General features: G+C 49.3%; 1 protein-coding gene across 2 annotated transcripts in view; it reads left to right on the top strand.

Annotated features, from left to right (window-relative positions):
• The window catches only part of EEFSEC (eukaryotic elongation factor, selenocysteine-tRNA specific), a 268,729-nt gene that overhangs the window by 223,804 nt on the left and 20,569 nt on the right, over window positions 1–24,356 (top strand). The window contains exon 7 of one of the 2 annotated variants that reach the window (XM_074404165.1): window positions 1,381–24,244. The exons of the other annotated variant lie outside the window; for it this stretch is intronic. Within the exon in view, the coding sequence (XP_074260266.1) occupies window positions 1,381–1,508 (128 nt within the window). The 3' untranslated portion in view covers window positions 1,509–24,244. Of the gene's footprint in view, window positions 1–1,380; window positions 24,245–24,356 lie in introns of those variants that run through there. 2 annotated transcript variants of the gene reach the window in all.

The following is a 24,356-nucleotide window of genomic DNA, read 5'->3' as shown; positions in this document are numbered from 1 at the left end:
GAGGAAATCAGACCAACCCCAGTACCCTGGCAGCCACACAGGAGGAGGAGGAGGAACAGGATCTGGGGTCCTGATTTTCAGGGTGTGCTTTTGAGCTGCTGTTATGTGCTGAGCTGAAGCACTTACTGCCCTGACCTGTACTGGTCCCAGGAGAGACGATGGCCATCCACCTGCTCAGGCCAAAGCAGGGCATCTGGGGGATGCCTCTGTGATTTGGCTTCTGTTTTCAATCAGGAGGGAAAGGTATAATTCTTGCTTTTGACCAAATGCAAAGAAGACAGGAGGGCTCTGGCACTCATACAGTCACCCTGCCTTTAGCTAGCTCTTCTTTTCCAAGCACCAAGTCTTCTGTGTGGCAAGTGTTTTTCTGTTATCAGACGTAGTGTTCGGTTCTGGACACGTGGCTCAAATAAAGCACAGTCCCAGTACCCTGTGAATTCAGAGCTGATCACTTCTCTGTTCAACAATGTGCTTTTGAGCCCCTGTTATGCATCATCTTTGTACTGGGTTCTAGAAAAACCACAGTTAGCCACAGCCCATATGACCCCTGTGCTCATGGGACTGACAGTTTGGTTACCATACCGTACTAGTCAACTTGGGCTGTCATAACAGAATATAGATGGGGTGGTTTAAACAATAGGCCTTCGTTTCCTGTCAGTTCTGGAGTCTGGAAGTCCAAGATCAAGGTGTCTGCAGGGTGGGTTTCTCCTGCAGCCTCTCTCCTGACTTGCAGACGTCTGCCTTCTCTCTGTGTCCTCACATGGCTGTCCCTCTGTGCGTGTCTGTGTCCTAATCTGTATTTAAAAGGACATCAGTCAGATTGATTTAGAACCCAACCTAAAGACCTCATTTCACCTTAATTATTCCTTTAAAGACCCTGCCTCCAAATACGGTCTCATTCTAAGGTCTGGGGGATAGGACCCCAGCATATGAATTTGAAGGGACGCAGTTCAGCCTGTAACAGTAAGGACACTGGCACTGGCAGATTTTCTCCTGAGCATCTGTGTATTGGCAGCCACATGCATGCTGTGCACGGAAGGTACACAATGCCATGAGATCTTACAGCAGGACCCTGACCAAGTCTGGGTTTGGGAAGGCTTCTCTCGGAAGTGGCATTGCACTGGGGTCTGAGGACGAGTTGGAATCTCAGTGCCCCTAGAGGTAAGGGTGCCACATCAGTGCTGCTCAGGCTGCTCCTGCTGACCCCGAGTATCCCCTCTGCATCGACCCAGACACCCACTGTATGGATTCCTGTGCCTGTAAGCAAGAGCCACATCCTGTTTCCCAGGGCCTGCCTCAGGAATGCTATGAGACTGTAACATTACTGCGCCCGTCCTTAGGCCGCCAGATATCGACTTATGTCCCCTTCCCACCTTACAGGGAGGGAGATAGCCTTGAAACCAGACCCAGAAATGAGTGAAGCACCACAATTGGTGCTCTGGCCCCATTGCCTGCCTCGCCATATCACTGGTTCCATCAGGCATCCGAAGAAACCAGCTCTGCAGTAAGACCGCCTTTTCCTGTCACCCATTTCATCTGGAATGCCAGGCAGCCCTGCAATGGTGACATGAGCTGACTTCAGCTCAGGCTGGGGCTCTGCTGAAAAGCCGCCTCCTGCGATCATTTGCCTAATGGTTCTTCTTCCCACCACCCACTGGGAGAGCTGGGCCTCAGGACTTCCATGAAGCCAGCCATATGTCTGTGCGTGGCCTGATGCCCTTGGGCTGGGCCAGGATGGTACCACCACAGCCTAGATCCTGGGTATAGCTTCTTATACAAAGTCACCTGGAGTGTGTCCTGTCTCCAGCTATAGCCCGTTATGGCAGATGGTGGTTGCATTTGGCACAGAAGTACAGTCCACAGGCTGAGTGCAGTGGCTCACACCTATAATCCCAGCACTTTTGGAGGCTGAGGCAGGTGGATCACATGAGGTCAGGAGTTGGAGACCAGACTGGCCAATGTGGCAAAATTCCATCTCTAATAAAAATACAAAAATTAGCTGGGCATGGTGGCACATGCCTGTAATCCCAGCTACGTGGGAGGCTGAGACAAGAGAATTACTTGAATGTAGGAGTGAGCCGAGATCACACCATTTCACTCCAGCCTGGGTGACAGTGCAAGACTCCATCTCAAAAAAAATAAAAAATAAAAAATAAAAATACAGTCCACAACACAAACAAGAAATGAAGTTTTCTGTGATGTTTTAGGAAAGAGGAGTTTTTAAAAACAAGAGAACAACAATGAAAACTGCACATGTTAAAATCACTCTCTGGACGTGGTAGCTCAGCCAAGAGCTGAGCTGGGGTCCTAACCCCCAGACGTTAGAATGAGACTATATTTGGAGGCAGGGCCTTAAAAGGATAATTATGGTGAAATGACGTCTTTCGGTTGGGTTCTAAATCAGTCTGACTGATGTCCTTCTAAATACAGCCTTGCTGTTCAGGGCCACTTTCCCAGAAGCTTTCTCACTGTTGCTAGTCCTTCCAAAGGGCCTGGGTCAGCACACTGCCTTTGGAGCCCTCAGTTTTCATCTGATAAAATGGGGGTAACAATCCTGTCTTGAGGGACTGTGAGGAGTAAACCAGTGTGCAAGGATGCCCAGCATGTTGCAGGCACTTGCCAGCTGCTCCCCTCATCTGCCTGCACCACGCAAGCCTGACACACGCCGGAGTCCAGGCCTGAAAACCCATGGGGCTGGGCCCGGCCAGCTCCACGCCCATGTTGCTGGACTGTAGCATAGCCACAATGGCATCAGCACTTCCAGTTTTTCAAGAAAGTCTGGATATCCGTATTTTTACATGAAATCTCCCAATTCCCAGTTGGGCCACAATGTTTGGTCTCTGTATTGGCACCAGGTCCTTAATGTGCTGCCTCCGCCTCCTACTGCAGCCTTCAAGAGGAGGCTATCTCCCTGTTTCTCCCAAAGGCACTATGAGGCCCAAAGGATGACTGGCCCACCAGACCCTGGAGTCCTCGATGGAAGTGGACATCACCCATGGTTCCATTTATCTGGGAGGCTTCTGGAAACCTAGCACAGAGCAAAAGTGAAAATGCATCCTGGTGCCAAAGGGATGGGACATGATGAGCCCTGAGGTTGTGGGTATTGTTATGATCCCATAAATAACAGGCCCTCAGACAATGGGCTATGAGGCTGTGTGTTCCTCTGGGGTTTGAAATGAAACTGGTTTTCTTCTCATTTAAAATGTGCTCTCTCTAACCACCCAGCTGCAACTGGAGGCTCTGTTTGGAGCAGATTCTGAGGCAACCCCAATAACATGTCCTTGGGATTTCATCAGCATCACCAGCCAGCTGCCTGGAGAGTTGTCCCTGCCAGGACCAAATTAAATTTTACTGAGAGACATTGGCAGGGCTAGTTTTGTGCACACTTGACATTTTCAGCCCACAGTGGGATGTGGGAAGCAGGGTACCTTCAAAGAAAGAGCTTTGGAGGCAGCCAGACTTGGGGTTGGTATCCTGGCTAGAATGCTACCCTTTCTAAATCCCAGTTTCCTCATCAGTAAGAGGGGTTATTTTGAGGACTCTTCCTCCCAGCTTTGTAAATAACTTCAAGCACTCAGAAGAGTGGAAAGCTTATTGAGCAGTGTTGCCCTCTTGGCTTCAAAGATTGCTCCATGTTGTCTCATCTGCTTTGTGTGTGTGTGCTGAGCCGGCTGAGGGTTCCTCCTGGTGCTGCTACTGTGCCTGCACCCTCAGCACGTGGCCCCAAGGAACAAGGACATTCTCCTACAGAACCACAACACAGTTGTTACTGGAGAAATGTGACACTGATGCCACGTTGTCTAGGATACAGTCCATTTTCAGTTTCCCCAACTGTCCCAATAGTGTCTTTTAGGAACTTTTCCATGGCTGGGGAGTCAGTGAAAGGCAGCAGCTGCACTCATGCTGTTATCAATAGTTTTACCACACTGATGTTTTGAAGAGCCCAGATCGGCTGTTTCCCAGTGCCCCCTTTGGGTCTGTCTGATGTTTCTTCGTGACTGGGTTCAGGCTGTGCAAATTTGGAAGGAATTCTACAGAGGTGATTTCAGGGCCTTCAGGTGTCCCATCTGGATGGCTGCCCATCGTAGGCAATGCTAGGTTTGACCACTGGTGAAGGTGGTTATTAGAAGGTTCAATGAGGCGATGAAGACAGAGCTCAGGGCCAGAGATTGCTGTGTGGAGGGAATGCAGTGGACCACATTCACTACCTGTATCACAGCTCAGCAGCTGTGTTCCATGCAGGATGCCTCTGTGGCCTGGAAGGAGGAGCATCAGCAGGTCCCTTGGGAAGTTACAATTAAGGCCCTGGTCTGGCAGCAGTGAGGCCGAGCTAACTCTCTGGGGCCTGGTCCCTGGATATCTTACTTCTCTCCTGTATCCCCACAGGGCTAAGTCAGGGCCTGTGGAGGGAGAAGAGGAGCTGCTACTTCCCCCATAGCCTTCTCTTTCTCCCCCTAGCCTAACTGCCCACCCTCCCTCCCCAACCCAGCTCTGTTCCAGCCATTGCCCTCTCCTATGACCAGCATCAGACCTGAGCACAGAGGACTGGCTCTAGGCCCATCTCAGGGGGCACCATTTGGATGGAGATGATTACAGAAAGGAGCAAGCACTATAGTAGGGGCCCTGCAGGGCCATGGAAAAAGAGGATGGAGTGACTGCTCCCTTCCAGAGTAAAGGTGGGAAGTTTCACTGATGCAGTGAGGCTTGAGCTTGTCTTGAAGGCGAGGAGGTTTCCCCAGGGAGAAAAGGGAGGAAGGGTGTTCAGGATAGAAGGAACAGAGTGTGCTAGGGCACAGAGAATGGAAAGAATGACATATTCTGGGACTATTGAATAGAAACTAATATTTGTTGCTTGTTATAAGTGTTATATATGTTACTAACTCATTTGGTGTGTTTAAAATGATGGTTTTGAACCAGTTTTGTTTTCTTTTTTAAGCAATGGAATTCTTCATTTTCTCACCCAGAGTCTTACATGAAATCCAGTTGAGATCCTGTGGAGCTTCCTTGTTGTTCATCTCAATTGCAGCCCTGAGGAGAGGAGGATAGGGAGGAGAGGAGGAGGAGCTTACTCCTGAAAGGCCTTGGCCTCCACGCTTGTCTGGCCTTTGTCTAGACAGGATTCCCATCAGCACTGCTAGACCAGCACTGGGGCTGGACCATCCTCTGCTGTGGGGCTGCCCTGTGCCCTGCAGGGTGTTTGTAGGTATCCTTCACTTCTTCTCACTAGGTATAGCCTCATCCAAGTTGCAGCAATTAAAAACTTCTCTAGATATTCCCAAATGTCTCAGTTGAGGGACCAAAATATCCCGCATTTGAGAACCTCTGGCCTAAGCAGGTAGCAGGAGGAACTAGTGGTTGATGTGCAGGGAAGAAGGCAGAAAGCTCTGTCTGGCAGCTGGTTGGTGGGGGCAAGCTGAGGCCTGAGGCTAGGCAGTGGGTGCATGGGGAGAAGGGCAGATGGGCAGGATGCACCCAGCACCTGTTGGGGTGTGGAATGAGGAGGGTGGTGTCCAGAATAGATTCTACACCTGGCCTCCTGGGCAGCCTCTGGCCAGCAAGGAGGGCCCAGGCATGCCCCCAGGTCCCAGCCCCATGGTAGGGGGCGCTACAGGGCCATGGGGAAAGAGAGAACAGAGTGGTCCTGCAGGGGCTAGGGGAGGGATGCAGTGCCTCATCCATCCTGAGGCCTCTATGTGCTTAGTGGTGAGGGGCCCTGAGCTCTGGGCCCAGCAGCCTTCAAAGGAGGGAGGCTCTGTCCAGCCTGGTGCAGACCAGGAGTGCAGGATCTTTACTGACCCTTACACAGCGAATGCAACTTTTCTTTGGGAATTATTTCTCTTAGCATAAGAATCTCTAAACCTTTCCAGAATTGCCAGTTTGTAATTTTAGGGAAAATATTTGTTTTTCCATACACAGTTATCCTATCTAAATAAAGTCATCAGAGTAAACTGATGAAACAATTAACATTTTAGGCAGTGGAAAGTGGAACTTGTGATAAGCTAAGTACTGTCTCTCCGGAAAGTCTTAATTTAGCAAACAACCAGCAATCTTACATACCTGAGAGAAAGTTCCAGAAATCAGAGGCTGGCCCATGTTCTATCGTGGATGATTTTGGCTTGGGCAGTTCTGTGGACTTGTGTCTGATACACCATGCCCTGGACTGCCGTGGCAGCTGGTCAAGGGGCCTAAAAACCCTGAAGCCTTCAAAGTCATGTGCCAGCAGTGAGAAACTCCCTGCCTCAAATTCTCCCATGTTTTGGATTCGCCACAACAATTACCCTGTATTCAGAGAGGTTTGGTCATCACAGTCACTAGCAAGGGGAGGAAACCCCCTTCCTGGCTAGGCACTGGCAGTGCAGAGGGCCTTGGGCAGGATGGGATGCTCCAGCACACTCTGCCACTACTATCACTGTTGCTGCTGATGTTCATTTAGCTCCTGCTGTGTGCCAGACTACCTGAGATGCTTTCTAGAAATCCACTGTTTTGTTCTTTCACTGTTAGTAGATCGTCACTCACCTAAGGTCTGACAGATACACCACACTGACTTTGGCGACCACAGCGCAGCAGCGCTTCCCAGGACAGACAGGTTAGGGCAAAGGGTGCTGGGCCCCTGACCATGAGTAAACAAGATATTCATGGCAATGCTTAGAGCTGCACCTAGTGAGGTCTGGCACTCACCAGCCTCTGCTGCTGTAGACGTCACCTCCATGAAACCTCTGAGCTGTTCCTGGCTTCCTTCCAGCCTGAGGAGGAGGCAGGGGAGTCATAATAACAACACCTGTAATTGTACCTGTAGGAACCATGTACAGAGCAGTCCCAAGGCTGTTTCCTGAACAACAGCTCACTGATCTCCACTGTGCAAATGTCAAGATGAGGCCCTGAGAAGCGGAATGACTTGCATGAGGTCACACAGCTGAAAAAGGGAGGAGGAGCCAGGATGTTACCCCATTTTTTTTCTGAGAACCGTGAGCCAGTGGAGTGTGGAGTTCCATTCAATGTGGAGCCAGGCAGGCAGGGATGAGTGAGAGAACCTGGCACCCATTGTGTGAGTGCTGGGCCCACCTTGTTCTTGCCTGCCTCCTCCACCTGGGCTCTCATCTGGCCACAGAGCCAGCTGAGTCTAGAATGGCACTTAGTGAGCTACAGGTGACCATTGGATTGCTCAGGCAGCCAGGGCCACTCCTGGAACCTGTCTCCGAGGAGCCTCTGTGGCCCACACAGGACCTAACCCTGGGCTGGTGAGTTTCACTGCTGCTAGGTAGTGAGCAGGGACCTACAGCTGCAGCAAGCCTCGGTTGGTGAGCAACCCCTAGCTGGGGCTCCTGTGACCTGGTGTTTATTTAGGGCTCAAAGGTTGGAGTCACCATGTGCATGTCCAGGGAGCTCTGCTATCCACACACAACCTCCTCACAGATGCAGACCAGTGCCTATATCCAGTCCTTCCCAGCAGGGCTCTATCCATCCAGTCTCCCATCCTTGGGGTGAGTCAGCTCTGGTGGGGACTAACCAGAGAGATCCAGTTATCATGTGCTTATCTTAAGCCAGTTCTCACCCACAAAATTTCAGTCCCATTACAGAGAAAGCTCAAAAATCTGGGGAAAAAGTCACCCACAGTCTCCTCACCTCAGTAGCATCCCAAGGGGCTTTTGGTTCCATTTCCTTCCAACACTTTCCACTTGTCACTTAGTGAGGCTGGGAAGGGCTCAGGATTGGGAATGAGAGTTATCATTACCACCTCCTTCACTGGCCGTGAGACCTGGATCGGCCCCTCTGCCTCCCTGAGCTGCACTCCCCTCTGCAGCATGGGAGGGCCAAGCTGGCGTTTATCATTAGCTGTGGAGGGTGCAGTTGGAAACCATGAGTATGAAATGCCCACCCAGGGTCCAGCACCTGAAGATGCACCATCAGTGCCCAGTGCTGTCCTCCACTGTGGGGCTCTTTTGTGCATGACACTACACCAGACCCCAGGGTCACACCACTGCTTTCCTTGGGGTTTCGTTGGAGGCCGCTGTTCACATTTACCCCTCCCCTCCAAGGGCTGCGCTTGTCAACTTGTGTAAGCAGACCGTGCTTACCTCCCCGTCTCCCATTGGTCGGGTACCTACAATTTTTCCACTGTTTTTCATTATTATAGCCAACATTCAGAGTCATCCTGGAGCTTTTCTCATCATCAGCCTTTGAGTGTGGACCATTCGGTCAGCGCACACTCACTCTCAGATCGATTTCTCTAGTTTGCATCAGTGAACGAGTAGGGGAGATTTCTATTGGGGACTTCATTCCAGTTCCTGACACTAGTCGTGGCTTCATAAATGCACACTGAATAAGAGAATGTCAAAAGTTTCACCACGATGTGATTTTCCTCTATGTTTATCATTCAGTGATCAGAGTTAGAAATTGTTTTTTAAAAAATGCATGAAAAACAATAATATAGTTCTCACTATATGCCATGTACTTTTCTAAGCTTATTATATATGATAATATCATTTACTCTTCACAATGAACCTGAAGGAATTACAATTATTGAAATTGCCATTTTGTAAATCAGGAAACAGAAGCACAGAGAGGTAAAGGATGGTGCCCCACGTCACACAGCTCTTGGGCCCCAGAGCTGAGATTTGAGCCCAGGACATCTGGCACTGGAGCGCATACTCTTAGCCCTGTGTTCTCTGACTCTGACGGTTCTCATTTTTGTCCATCTGTTCCACCTGGCCCTGAGCTAAGGGCCAACATGAATTCCAGAAGTTCCCATTTTGGTTTGGCCCAGCCTTTGGGGTGGTTAAAGAAAAGCTCTAAACTGCAATTTCCTTGTCCTATATAAAAAAGGAGAGGTCCCTCCCTGCCTTCAGGGTTGTAATAGTGGAGTAAGAAAATGTGTACCAAGTGCCTGGACCCTTAGAACTGTCCTGTGCCTGAGTGTGTTTCTCTTCCTCTTCACGAGGGCTGCGGACAGTCCCTGGGGGGTCAGGCATAGGCTGAGGTCTGGTGGTGAGGATTTGTGTCTGTCTGGAGATTAGTAAAGGCACTGCCTCTTCACGTACCATCTTCTGGCACCTGTCTGTCTGGTGAGCACTTCACTTCATGCGGCTGTTGCTTACTAGTTCCTTACCTCCTGCCCACCCTCACCATGGACACAAATCCATGTTAGGCACTATACTCAGAAACTTCCATAACAGTGCCCTCTTAGCATGGCATTTGGCATGCTTCACAGTCAGCCTCCTGCCATCCTTCTCTGCCTCCCCTCCCTCTGTCCCTCTGGGCCATAGGCCACCCTCTAGCCCTAGCCCTGCAGCAGCCCACAGCAGCTTTCCTTCATTCTGCCACTTGTGCTGGGTGCTCTGGGCTCAGCTCAGATGCCACCTCCAAGAAGGCTCCCTACCCTTCTCAAATGGGGCAGGTTCTCACCATTCTCCTCCTGTGCCCACCTCTTCCAGTGCCACATCGGCCACTCCATTCCCTGCACAGAGAGCTCTGAATCCCAAGTGGGTCCATGTTCATCCCATGACTGGGCTGGGAGCTACTCCAAGAGAAGGTCTTTGCTGTGTTGGTCCATGGCCTGCACATGCTCACTGCTCACTGTTAGAAGAGTGAGTGAGTGGGCAAACCCCTGTGAGCTCCACCACACACCTTTTATATAAACACTACCCTTTATTTAGGCTAGGTGGGACTCAGAAATGGGGTAGTTGAAGTCTCAGCTGTGGGTGACGGAACCTTACCTCAGTTGGCCAGTGTGCCTGAGAAAGTTCAGAGGTGGTGCTTGATCCCAGGACTCAGTCCTGCCCTCCTCCAGGCAGCTGTCCCAGGCAGGCTTCTCCATAAGTGGACTTCCATCTGCATGTCCAGTGTGGCAGGGTGCCTCTTTCCCAGTAACCCCATCTATGTGCTAGATCACCACGCCATCCCCAAACCAGCGTGGCAGCCTGGGCTATGCACGGTTCTCTGGCCAGCCTGGATTATGTGCTCCCCTTGGCACCACAGATGCACCCTTTTGCAACCCCGCATCCCCAAGGAAAACCAGGGGCTGTCACAAAAAGTAGGTGGAAACAGCAGGTGTTTGCTGCAAGCAGGTATGCCTAGGCACTGCTCGGACTGTTCTCAGCGCTGGTATGGCCTTGCCATTGTCATCACGCTAACCTGCTCAGCCACAGCCCTCCCCAGGGCCCCTTAGCATCCTAGGCCAGCTTTGCCCAGAGCTCTCTGGACTGCTGGGGCTTCTTCCCCAGAGGTGAGCTTCTCTTGGCTGACGGCCGGACTGAGTCTCCCAGTGTCTCCAGGGTCCCTCCCCCATTGGCTGCCAGGTCCCAGGTTAAGCTGTGTTTTGTCAGATGTATTCATGGTGGGATTTGAAGGGCCCTGTCCCTTCAGCCACTGGAAACTATTCCTCTCCCCAGTAACAGTGACCATTCTAGTTGCAAATGCATCATTCATCCTTATCACCCTTGGCACACTGACTTGTGTAGTGGAAAAATGACCCCTCTGGCCAAGCAGTGAGCATATCAGGATTCACTCACTAGTGCCTAACTGGGACTCAGAAGTCTCTGCAGAGTCAGCAGTATCTCATGATCCTTGCGAAAGGGGAAAGATTTAATGTCAGAACCTGTGGCAGGAATAAGTTATTGTTTTGCACCCAGGGGTTTGAGGAACCCTCACCCTGTGGGCTAATTTCCCTCTGTCACCTGGGGGAAGAAGGCTTCTGGCCTCAGAAAGCCCCATGGCTTCTTCCTGCCCCAGCAGCAGCACAACCTCCCACACAGGTCAGGGCCTGGCCCCAGGCATGTTTCCATCTAAACTGGTTTGAAAAAAACCTCACAAACTTTTTTTAAGAACTAAAAGTATAATAGTAATACTCATTCAAGGAGATTTGCATGTTAGAGAAAAATAAAAATAAGTATCCCATAGTCCCATTATTAATATTTTGACTTAGTTTCTTGTGTCTTTTCTCTGCAAAGCCTTCTTTTTATGTAATTGAGATTATATAATGTATATAATTTTGTGTCTGTTTTTTTCAATTATTATTTATTACGCAAATTTTTTTTTTTCTTTTACCGTTTTACTCTGCAGTCTTCAAGGGAAGTTGAACCATGTAGTGATTAAGAGCCTGGGTTCCGGGCTCAGACAGAGCTTGGTCTAAATCCCAGCACCATTACTTACAAGGTCTACAACCCAGGTAACCAGACCTCGCTGAGCCTTAGTTTCCTCATCTGTGAAACAAATACTGGATGTGTCCTAGGTTGGGGATGCTCCAAGGTCTAAATGTCCAGTAAAATGTAAAAGCACATGCAACACTCAGCATGTAACACTCAGCACCACCGTCCTGTGGCCATTGTTTTTAGTTGCAGAGTAACAGTGACCAACCTTGCCAAGGCCTTAATGAGCTACCTAATCATCTGTGGATGTTCCACCTCTTATAAATGACATTGCTGGGAACATCTCTGTCTATAAATCTCTGTTTTAATATGTAGGATATTTTCTTAAGATGGAGTCGCAGAAGCTGAATTGTTCTAAGTTTTAAAATGAAAACATTACAAACATTTAAAAGGTTCTTAAGAGTTTCTGGCAAAGTGATTCCCAAAAGTACAGTACCATTTTATACTTCCATCAGCAGTGGGTGAAGGTGTCTGTTCTCTACCCCTCACCAGCACAGGCTGCCCTGTGTTATTTATCCTTGCTAACTTCCTGCATGGCAAATGACATCTCAGCATCTTTATTTGCATTTCTTTGATAACTAGTAAAGTTAACCATTTTGCCATATCCAATTTTCTTTAACGAGATTCAGAAGAAGAAGATAAGTGGAGAAAAGGGTGCAGTTCACAGCCTGGCATCTTTATGACTGTCTGCCAAAATTTCCAACTTCAGGCTCCTACCCTGGGGACTAGAGTACCTCCTAGATTCTGACCTGCAGATCTCTATAGTGTAAACTCGTCACCCCAACCCTGTGCAATCCAGAAGCACCTCTACCAAGATGGCCTTTGTCCTCCGTAGCACCTGCATCTCTCTTCCAGATGCCCTTTGTGCCTGGCCCGGTGCTGAGTCCCAAACCCAGAGCCAAGACCCAGGGCCTATCAGGGGTGGGCACGCCATCAGCCCTTCTCCATCTGAGACCCTGCAGGAGGGAGCCACTATTCAGAGGAGTAGGGGAGGTTTCTCAGAACCTTAAAAGAAGAGTCACTCTTTGATAGATCCGAGGACAGCCTGTGACCTCCCACCGAGGTCAGGAGTCATGTTGGATCTGTGCACCACTGCATCCCCAGGGCCTAGCACACCATCCAAGGAGGGAGGTGAGCTTACCTCCAGGCAGCAGGGAGCCACTGAGGGTGTTTGGGCAGAGGAGACTAGGATGGAGGGATGTTTGTGGACAGTGGTGGTACTAGTGGTCTGAGGGCCTGGTGAGCTGACCATGGGAGCCCCTGAGAGTTTTTGGCCAGTGTGGGAAAGCTGGCACAGGACTCATGCAGCCCTTTCTCCTATGCCTGACACCCCCATGCTGGCTGCTGGCCTAGCTACAGGCCGGCCTGACTCTGACAGCCGGCTTCTCCAAGTTGCTGGCTGTTTCCAGACAGCTCATCCCACTCCCGTCCCAGAGAGGGGCCTGAAGCCAGCTTTGTCAGGGCAGCGTGGATGTACTTGTGACCCCTAAGGTAAAGGCAGACTCTCCACAGGTAGTCCTGGGCATTCCACTGGGTTCTATCCCACATGGCTGGCTGGTCAACCAGGAAGACTCTGGAAAACAGCTTGGTTGGGAGAAAAGAGTTGAAGAGAGGTGAGGGGTGAAAGTTGAGGTTTCAGAAAATCCCTATAAAAATGAAAACAAACCATCCATCTTTCTCCCGAGCATCTTAGCCCGCCGCTGCCCTTTGTGGATCTTACCCCAGTGTCTGTGGGGACGGCAGCTCTGAAACCTAATCCAGCAGCCAGCCAGCTGCTGCCAACCCCCACCCAGCACAGGACCGCCCCAGCAGAGCCAGGCTCTCCTGGAAGCCATCCTAACGGAGGAGCACCTTTACCTAGTGCAGAGAGCACTTCAGAGTGTCCTTTTTTCCCCGGACGAGTAGCCGACCTCCTCCCCACTTTGGCCATTGAAGCATTTCAAAGCAATTGTAAAAATTATATGAACCCCATCGAAGAACTGTTACAACAATGTTTATACCCAGCATTTGAAACAAAGACAATGATATTATAAATAATTGTAGATGATGAAGATAGGCAAGAAAAAATAACATAATTAAAAGAATTTTACAAGACGGACCGTTCACAAAGATGGATGGAGTAACACAATACGTTAAAAATATCTGCAATTAATGTAAACACAGGCAGTGGACAGAAACCATCTGCTGGCTGGCCTCTCCCTGGGCATGGTCCCATGTCACACAGGGTGGTGCCAGGGTCTTCACTGTGGCTGTCATGTCTCTGGGGCCCCTAGGAAAAGGTTGTCTAGGGGTATCTTTCCTGGCAGCAATCGGAGGCCCTGTGGTCTGGGAATGATTGAGAAGGAAGTACACAAACAAAAGGGAAACTGAGGGCTTTCCAGGAAGGAGTGTCTTCTTGGGGTCACAGAGCTTTCTCCAGGAGCCCCACCCTCACCCCAGATGAAGTCAGCTGTCCCTACACACCCACTGCATTTTTATCGCAAAGGTAGATGAATGCCCAGGAACTCCTGTGAATGAGTCGTGTGGCCAGCCTCTCTGACCACGCTGCAGGCCTTGCTCCACCTTGTGTTGGCACATAGTAGGGACTCGGTCCCTGTGTGTTGGGTGACTGACCCATGGCTTCTGAGGCTGGCATGTAAGGTGTAGGGAGCAAGGTGCGATCATTGGCCTCATGTCGTTAGTGGGTGTCTACAGCAGGCCTGGCCACAGAGCCCTGGCTGGACTTCAGGTGCTTTGGGTGCAAGGTACTTGGTGCCAGTTATTGTGACGACTGCCTGAGACAGGCACCCCGATCCCCACTGGACAAGAGCTAGGGCCCTGAGAGCCTCATGCTTAGACAGAGGTGCCCACACCTGGGGCCTTTACATCTTACCTCCACCATCTCCTGTCCTCTTTTCATGACTATTTGATTTTCTAAAAAAAAAAAAAATTTGTTTTCAACTATGAAAAAGTTTCACCATACAGAGTACAGTAGACAGCCAGCCCTGTAACCAGCAAGATCAACCAGACATGAACTTTTTCTCACATGCTTCAATCTCTCTTCACACCCTTCCCATCTCTTTTTGCGGGGAAGTGAAATGTACAGCTCAAACCCCCTGCCCTACTCTCCTCGACTGGCGACCTCACACACATGTGTGGCTTTTACACTTTCCCTGTGCAGGGTGGCCTCTGGAGCAGCCTGGAGGGTTCGTGCGTGCTTTACATTTTATGTACTTGGTTTCACACTGATCCAGGTGTTCTTAGAACACTGCTGTTTTCTTTGTGGAACTTGCTGTTCTAGTCAGCAGTTCTGGTTGACTCCATTTGACTGGTGTACGCTATCCCATAGTCCAGATTAACCAATTTGTACAGCTGTGACCTGTCGGGTGATTGTGTCCACGTCTCCACAGTGCAGAGCAGAATATGAGGGTTTCTCTAGGCAAGTAGGGTTGCCTGGTACTAGGACATGGGCACCTGTACGTGGAGGGGGGCCTGCCAGGCCATGGTGCTGGCCTCTCCCTAACCAGTGCTGTGTTACCTGACCCACGTTCCCATCAGGTTGATGGATGCAGCCATCTGATTATCAGAGCCACTTTCTCCCCAGAAGTTTATGCTCAGACTGATTTCTTGGAGGCCTAGGATCAACCCAAAATATCAGGCCTTGACAGGAATCCTTCAGGCTTCCCCTGAGCAGAGTGGAGCTGGGATTTCTGATTGTTTATTGCTGTGGAGTGAAGGGAAACCTAGGCATTAAGTTGGAAAGCCAGGTCCCTCGCTTGTTCCATGTGATTTCCTGCTAGAGACCACCTCATATCCATAACTTGGAGTCAGACACCCTTGAGTTTGAATGGCAGTTGGTTCACAGCTCTGCAACCTGTGAAGAAGGACTGGGAAGCAGGTAGAGATGAATGGGTTGGGTGGCTGGTATGTAGTTGGCCCTCTCCCTGAGTGGTTGTCTTTATTATTGTTGGAAAGCAATGATTGCTGATTGCTTGAATTAAATGATCAGGTCAAAGTTTTGGAAACTGGCTTCTGGGGCTGCGCCTTGCCCCAGGCAATAAGATGATGTCTCACGAAGCAAGAACAGGCTTTGGGTGGAGGCAAGAACCGGCTTTGGGTCAAGACCAGGCTGAGTTCCATGTGACCTGAGCAATGACAGGGTGGCCATCTGCAGCACCAGGTTTGGAGCCCCAGGTCTGCACATTCATGCATCAGTTGCCTCTGCATGCCAACCCTCAGCTCAGACTAGGATTCGGTGGCAAGAGAGGCCTGCTTCCCAGAGCTTCCATGGAAGGGGTAGTTGATCAGGCCCGGGAGCTTGAGCTTCTGTGCAGCTGTGGGCATTGGAGGAAGAGGGCAGGTCTGACACAGAACGGGCATCTTCGTGGAGCCTGCAGGAAATTCAGGGCACTTCCAAGGAAGCAGCATCTAAGAGACCTGGCCCGGTGTTTAGAGACTACAGGGCGGCAAGGAGGACATTATGGGAGAGGTCTGCACAAAGGTGTTCCTTTCCCTGAAGTGGGAAAAAGAAAGAGCAGAAGGGTCTGAGGCTGGGGTGGCAGGGAGCAAGGGGAAGAACAGTGGAAAGGAATTGCACTGGGCCACGTGAGGACACCATCCACCACCTCGGGGCAGGAGGAGACACTGAAGACAGGCCTGAATGTGGCTCTGTGATGCCACTTCCCAGGTGGCCTCAGACAAGGCCATCGCCTCTTTGAGTCTCCTGCTCTCTAGAATGGGGCTATGGTGCCCAGCTCCTGGGGTTGTTATGAAGAAGAAAGCCCAGGCCATCAAGACCTGTCTGTAAGCCCCTCTGGGCTGCTTGTAGAGAGAAATCCAAGGCCTCAGATCAGACTTCCTTCAGACCTTGAAGCAAATGTCATGGGAAATTGGATGCCAGCAGCCCAGGGCAGACACGCTGTGCCAGGATTCAGCAGACGGGGGAGCGTTCAGGGAAAGGCAGCCCCATGCCCTCGTCTCAGAACAGCCTGTATGCGCCTAGTGGACACAGCACCAGCAGGAGCTGTGTGGGCTCGGCTCCATGCAGGTGCTCCTGCGCCTGCGCCTGTGTATGTCTGCGTATGTGTGTGCACGCATTTGTGTGTGTGGTGTGTTTTTGACAGGGGGAGGTGAGTGAGAGGCCAGCTTCCTGACAGGGCAGTTGTAAAACATTCATAAAACTTTTATTAGACTTGCCACCCTTCCAGATAAATATTTTTCGATTTTATGGGCTTGTTTTAGGACCCCAAGCTTAATCATGGCTTTGTAGCTGCCTTAAAAAAAATTAAATATTGTTTTGCCAAAAGGAGCCTCTCCCCCTACCTCTGCCAAAGGCAGCCTGCACTCTGAGCTCATAAATTCCTGCCACTCTCAACTCTTGCCCTTTCTCTCTCCATAGTCTCAGAGCCATACTAGGATGAGCCTTAAGAAAAAAAAAAAAAAAAAAGGGAAAGAGAGAGCAGAAAAAGCAACCCCTACTCTTCTCCCTCCAGGTTCCTCAACTCCCCAGACCCTGGAGGGAAATTTGAGCCAGCTCATTTGTCCACACAAGGGAGCAGGCAGAGGGGTCTGTGCTGGGCAGTCACCTGCTACCTCCCTGAGATGGCAGGCTGCCTTGGCTGGAGGTGCCCCCATGTCCCCAGCCTCTTCCTGCCTCCTGGAGGACCTAAGTTGAGCCCTGTCCCCTGTTCCTCAGACTTCTTTGCCTTTGAGGCCCCAGTTCCCACACTACCTCCTCTGGCCTCTCTTAACAGTCCTTCCAAAAGTGCACCCCTGACCCTAGCACCATCCCTCTGTCTCTTTGCTATGCTGCCCTCCTAGCACCTAGCACTATTGAAAACTTTCCCCTGTGTTCATCTATTGGTTACAAGCCTGTCACCCTTGCAGAGGTAACTCACACAATGCTGGACTCCCACCCCTGGAACAGAGTCCAGGGCATAATAAGTGCTCTGTAAATATGGGGAAGGTGTGCCCAGTGAATGGGGTGGGGGTGATTTGGGTAAAGAATAAAAATAGTGAACATTCTTTAGACCTCGCTTTGTGCTGGCCGCTGTTCTAAGCACTTTCTGTTACATGAAGTCCCTTGGCCCTTACACCAAACCTGTTTCCATGTTTCAAATGAGGAGACTAAGGTGCAGACAGGTTACATGTCTTGTATGAAGCCATGCAGCTGAGCTGCACCTGGACCGGGGAAGGGATCTTGGCAGTCTAGTGCAGAGCCTGAGTTCCTGGCTCTGTGTTATGCTGGGTTTCCTGGAGGAGGAAAGCAAGGTGGCTGTGCCCTGGCCTGGCAGGCATCAGCCAGCATCTGGTGGGTACCATCCCCTTTTTTGCCTTGGGCCAGGCCCTGAGTCAGAGGTACTGGAGCCATAGGGCTGGGACAGGAGGGGCTCAGACTCAGATACAGATGCCTTCAAGGGACAGGCAGGTGACAGAAATGAGGGGAGCCAGTCTCAGGTAAAAGAAGCAGCACACGAGCAGTGACAGAGAGAAGCTGGTGTGCCCGGGGTACAACACAGGCCCATGCCAGCCCACTGTTACAGGGTAGGAATCCAAAGAGAGGTCTTCCAGCTTTTCAAGACAAACTAGAAGTTCGGAAGTGTATGTCAAATGACCTATTTTAAAGGTGAGTTAGTAGTTCAAATACTTCAAAAATGCTGTGGAGGCTGGATTCTGCTCCCAAACTAATATTGTTCTTTTGGATCTCTGGTGAAAGTGGTAAGCCCCAGGAAGACCAGGCACAGAGCCTAGCTAAGGAGGAGACCTTCTTAGAGGAGGGAGTACTGAGTTCCATCTTGGAGCAGGGTAGAGAGACAGCCTGGGGAGAGCTGTTCCAGGAAGAAAGGTCCGTGGCTCTGCCCAGGAGAGAAGGTAACACTGCTACCCAGAGTGGCTGGGCTATGGGAGGCTGTGCAGGGGAACCAGATACCTAAGTGCTGGAAGAGGTTGGGGTTTCCCCTTTAGCAGCCTGATGGAGACTCCAGAAGACCTCATGGGCCATGTTGTAAGTGGACTGGTTCAGTGGTGATTTGTGGGGTCCAAGTTCCAGGAGAATGGGATATCCCAGGATGGAGATGAGCAGACTAGAGCAGAGTGGGGGTGAGGTGCTCAGGACTGAGCCTGTGCAGGTGGCATTGCTAGCTTATGTGGGCCTTACCAGAGCCCTGTAGACAGGCACCCATCTCCCCTAGCATGCCCACACATGCACAGGCATGCCAATTGCTAGGGACAGAGTGGAAGGTACAGGGTCTGAGGCAGCTATACCCCTGAGCCCCTGGGGAATACAACTGAGGCTAGAGGAGGAATGTGTCCAAGGTCAAGAACTCATTGAAGGACCACATCAGAGGTCTCTCAGAGCTTTAACTTCATTCAGCCACTGTTTCCCAAGCATTTACTGGGCTGGTACACAAGGATTTCCTCACTGACTCCTCCTTACTGTCTGCCGAGGAAGGTGGTATTACCTATCCCCCTTCCACAGAGGAAATAACTGAGGGCCGGAGTGGTGCAGGACTGGCCCCAGGTTGCCCTCACAGAAGCAGCAGTGGTGGGACAGGTCCCAGACCTCCCAGCTGCCCACTGCTTCTCCCTGGAAGCCCATACTGAGTTTTGTTTGAATGTGGGGAAGAGCAATATAGGCAGGCTGTCCTACCGTTGTGATTTTACCAAACCCCGCAGGCTCAAAAACCAGAGAAATGGGGACACTGGGTGTCAGGCTTCCTGGCCCTGGACAAGGAGTGGCAGAGGCACAGCTGCCAGGCACCTTGTAGTAGCCCAGCTCCCTCCTCCAGAGAAAGTCCCTGGACCACCCCAAGGTGTGGCAGGCAGTCTAGATGCTCCCAGGCTCTCCAGAGCAGTCCCAGTAGCTGCTGTAGCTCAGACCTATGACAAGTTCCAACCCTTTAGGTTTCAGAGCTGGCCACAGGGGCCAGGCAGACAGCACAGGAGAGCAGCCCAACTGGGGTACTGCAGCAGGAAAAGGAAAGTGTGGTGTATGGGGACCATGTGTCCTGTCTAAAGGGGCAGCCTGTGCTCACCTCAAGCCACCAGCTGCACTGGGAATGCAGGCCCATGTTTTAAAATGTTGACAACTAGTCCACAATTTTTAAAGCACATGAAGAGCCCAAACCAAACATACCTAAGGGCCAACTTTGACCCACAGGCAACAGATTATGAGTGTGGCTGTGGCTTGCAGGGCATCCTCCCACACACAGCTCAGTGAGCCATGCCATGCACCAGCCCTCATGAGAACAGTGGCCACTAACATTTACCACGTGCCCAGCACATGCTGACTGTTTTATATGAGTTGCCTCGTTGACTTCTGAGTTCCATTTCACCACTCATTGGCTAAGCTTGGAGAGTGCGGGGGCCTCACCCACACTCACAATCTGGCTCATGCAGCTGGCCCTGTGCCCACAACCCTCAACTCCCTGGCCTGAAGCTGGGCAGCAGAACAAGAGGCAGGAGGCTGAGGCCTGGCGCATAACACTGACAGGGAGGTCAGCCCAGAACAGTCCAAGGGGGCCGGGTTCTAAAGGAAGAAATGTCCCAGGGTGGAACATGGGCAGCAGTTCCCCAAGTGGGCTGCTCGCATCCACCCTGGGCATATGCAGGATGACTCTAGGTTGTCCACAAACAAGCCCACAAAGAATATTCACAGCCACATGTTGATTTTAACAGATGCTCTATTTGTGACAAGGGAGACTGGATTTCCACTTTTGGCAGCAATATGATGTTCTCTAATTGAGTTAGGTGAGTTGATTTAAAGAAATCTTTAGTAAGTAGTAGAAGTGGTGGTGATGGGTAGGGCAGAAGTAGTGATACTGAGAAAAATTTGGGAAGTCCTGGGGGGAGATTCAAGAGTTTTGATGGATGAAATAGGGCTCAGGTGGGCCTTCCAAGGGTGCATGAAATATACCCCAGGGAGAGAAGGAATGACCTACAAGCTGGAGCCACCCTAGCAGGCTGCAGGCTACCTATGCCCTGAAAGTGTACTCAAATCAAAATGGCCAAATAGGAACAGGTCCAGAGCACAGTTCCCAGCAAGAGTGACGCAGAGGGCAAGTGATCCCCACATTTCCAACTGAGGTACCAGATGCCTCTCAATGGGACTGGTTGGACAGTGGGTATAGCCCAAGGAGGGCGAGCTAAGTCAGGGTGGGGCACTGCCTCACCCGGGAAGTGCATCGGACTGGAGGTTCCCACCCTCCTACCCAATGGAGGCCATCAGGGGCTTTTCTGACCACTCTGGCACTCTGGTTCAGATACTACACTTCTCCTGCAGTCTTTACGGCCCACAGACCAGGAGATTCCCACTGGCCAACAAGCACCTTGGGTTTCCAGCACAAAAACTTGCTCAAATCTGGGCGGCCATTTTAACTGGTGCCTGCAATGCCTGCAAGACAGAGCTGCGCATTCCCCTGAAAAAAGGGGGACTGAAAGCAGGGACCTAGGTGATCTGGCTTAGCAGGTCCCACCCCCACAAAGAACAGCAATCTGAAATGCACTGACTTGAGAGTTTTGCAGCCAGCACAGCAGTTTGAGCTCAACCCAGGAGGATTGAGCTCTGTCCAGGGAAGGGCATCCACCATTACCAAGGCAGTCCACCATTACTGAGGCAGTCTGCCATTACTGAGGCAGTTCTAACCTTACTTTGGTAAGCAAAACTGCAAGGACGTTTACACAACAGCTGGACAGAGCCCATGGAAGCTCAGCAATGCTTCTGCAGGCAGATGGTGACTAACACTCCCTCCTTGCTGGGCAGGGCATCTCTGAAAAAAGGCAGCAGTACATCAGGGACATGTATATAAAGCCCCACCTTCCCAGGACAGAGCACCTGGGAAAAGAGGTGGTTGTGAGTTCCGTTACAGCAGACTCAAATGTCCCTGCCCACAAGCTCTGAACTGAGCAACAAAGTTCCCAGCACAGCACTTGAGCTCTGATAAGGGACAGACTGCCTCCTCAAGTGGCTCCCTGACCCCCGTATATCCAAACAAGCACCTCATAAAGGAGAGCTCTGGCTGACATCTGGCAGGTACCCTTCTGGGATGAAGATACTAGAAGAAGGAACAGGCAGCAACCCTTACTGATCTGCAGCCCCCATAGGTGATTCTTAGGCAAGCAGGGTCTGGAGTGGACCTCCCGCAGTCCTGCAGCAGAGAGGCCTGACTGTTCGAAGGAAAACTTAAAAACAGAAAGAAAGAGCTTCAACATCCACAGAAAGGACGCCCACTCAGAGACCCCATCCGAAAGTCACCAACTTCAAAGACCAAAGGCAGATAAATCCACAAAGATGGGAAGAAACAAGCAAAAAAAGGATGAAATTACCAAAAACCAGAACACCTCTCCTCCTCCAAAGGATCACAACTCCTCACCAGCAAGGGAACAAAACTGAATGAAGAATGAGTTTGACAAATTGACAGATGCAGGCTTCAGAAGGTGGGTAATAACAAACTTCTCTGAGCTAAAGGAACATGTTCTAACCCAATGCAAAGAAACTAAGAACCTGAAAAAGGGTTAGGCAAAATACTGATAGAATAATGAGCTTAAAGAAGAGCATAAATGACTTGATGGAGCTGAAAAACACAGCACAAGAACTCTGCGAAGCATACACAAGTTTCAGAGCCAAATTGATCAATCAGAAGAAAGGGTATCAGTGATTGAAGACCAACTCAATGAAATAAAACAAGAAGGCAAGACTCGGGGAAAAAAAAAAGAGTAAAAAGAAATGAACAAAGCCTACAAGAAATATGGGATTATGGGAAAAGACCTAATCTATGTTTGATCAGTGTACCTGAATGTGATGGGGAGAATAAATCTAAGCTGGAAAACACTCTTCAGGATATTATCCAGGAGAACATCCCCAACCTAGCAAGGCAGGCCAACAGTCAAATCCAGGAAATACAGAGAACACCACAAAGATATTCCTCAAGAAGAGCAACCCCAAGGCACATAATCATGAGATTCACCAGGGTTGAAATGAAGGAAAAAATGCTAAGGGGAGCCAGAGGAAAAGGTCAAGTTACCCACAAAGGGAAGCCCATCAGATTCACAGCAGATCTCTTGGCAGAAACCCTACAAGCCAGAAGAGAGTGGGGGCCAATATTCAACATCCTTAAAGAAAAGAACTTTCAACCCAGAATTTCATATCCAGTGGAACTAAGCTTCATAAGTGAAGGAGAAATAAAATCCTTTGTGGGCAAGCAATTGCTGAGAGATTTTATCACCACCAGGCCTGCCTTGCAAGAGCTCCTGAAGGAAGCATTAACATAGAAAGGAACAACCAGTACCAGCCACTGCAAAAACTTACCAAATGGTAAAGACCATCGACACAATGAAGAAACTGCATCAACTAATGGGCAAAACAACCAGCTAGTATCAAAATGGCAGGGTCACATTGACACATAACAATATTAACCTTAAATATAAACAAGCTAAATGCCCCAATCAAAAGACACAGACTGGCAAACTGGATAAAAAGTCAAGACCCATTGGTGTGTTGTATTCAGGAGACCCATCTCACATGCAGACACATATAGACTCAAAATAAAGGGAGGGAGGAAGATTTACCAAGCAAATGGAGAGAGAGAGAGAAAAAAAAAAAAGCAGGGGTTGCAATCCTAGTCTCTGATAAAATAGACTTTAAACCAAAAAGATCAAAAGAGACAAGGGCATTACATAATGGTAAAAGGATCAGTGCAACAGGAAGAGATGACTACCCTAAATATATATATATATATATATATATATATATATATATACACTACACACACACACACACACACACACATATATATGCACCCAATACAGAAGCACCCAGATACATAAAGCAAGTTCTTAACAACCTACAAAGAAACTTAGACTCCCATGCAATAATAGTGGGAAACTTTAACACTTCATTGTCAATATTAGACAGATCAACAAGACAGAAAATTAACAAGGATATCCAGGACTTAAACTCAGATCTGGACCAAGTGGACCTAATAGACATCTACAGAACTCTCCACCCTAAATCCACAGATTTGGGATTCGTGGTGCTGAGAAGAATGCATATTCTTCTCAGCACCACATCACACTTACTTTAAAATTGACCACATAATTGGAAGTAAATCACTCCTCAACAAATGCAAAAGAACAGAAATCATAACCAGTCTCTCAGACCACAGTGCAATCAAATTAGAACTCAGGTTTAAGAAACTCACTCAAAACCACACAACTACATGGAAACTGAACAACCTGCTCCTAAATGACTAATGGATAAATAATGAAATGAAGGCAGAAATAAAGATGTTCTTCGAACCCAATGAGTACAAAGATACAATGTACCAGAATCTCTAGGACACATTTAAAGCGGTATCTAGAGGGAAATTTATAGCACTAAATGCCCACATGAGAAGCAAAGAAAGATCTAAAATTGATACCCTATAGTCTAAATTAAAAGAGCTAGAGGAGCAAGATCAAACAAATTCAAAAGCTAGCAGAAGACAAGAAATAACTAATATCAGAGCCAAACTGAAGGAGATAGAGACAAAAAACCCTCCACAAAAAAAAAATAATAAATCCAGGAGCTAGTTTTTTGAAAAGATCAACAAAATAGATAGACTGTTAGCGAGACTAATAAAAAAGGAAAGAGAGAAGAATCGAATAGATGCAATAAAAAATGATAAAGGGGATATCACCACCGATTCCACAGAAATACAAACTACTATCAGAGATTACTACAAACAATTCTATGCACATAAACCACTAAATCTAGAATAAATGGATAAATTCCTGGACACTTACACCCTCCCAAGACTAAAACCAGGAAGAAGTTGATCCCTGAAGAGGACAATAACAAGGTCTGAAGTAGAGGCAGCAATTAATAGCCTACCAACAAAAAAAAGTCCAGGTCCAGACAGGTTCACAGCCAAATTCTATCAGACGTACAAAGAGGAGCTGGTACCATTCCTTCTGAAATTATTCCAAACAATACAAAAAGAGGGAATCCTCCCTAACTTATTTTATGAGACTGACATCATCCTGATACCAAAACCTGGCAGAGATACAACTAAAAAAGAAAATTTCAGGCCAATATCCATGATGAACATTGATGCAAAAATCTTCAGATTTTTGGGCAAACCAAATGCAACAGCACATCAAAAAGCTTATCCATCACAATCAAGTAGGCTTCATCCCTGGGATGCAAGGCTGGTTCAACATATGCAAATCTATAAACGTAATCCATCACATAAACAG

This window comes from Saimiri boliviensis, chromosome 8 (assembly GCF_048565385.1).
Source record: "Saimiri boliviensis isolate mSaiBol1 chromosome 8, mSaiBol1.pri, whole genome shotgun sequence".
Lineage (NCBI taxonomy): Eukaryota > Metazoa > Chordata > Mammalia > Primates > Cebidae > Saimiri > Saimiri boliviensis.
The sequence above is the reverse complement of the archived record's forward strand: the minus strand, read 5'-3'. Positions and strand labels throughout refer to the sequence as shown.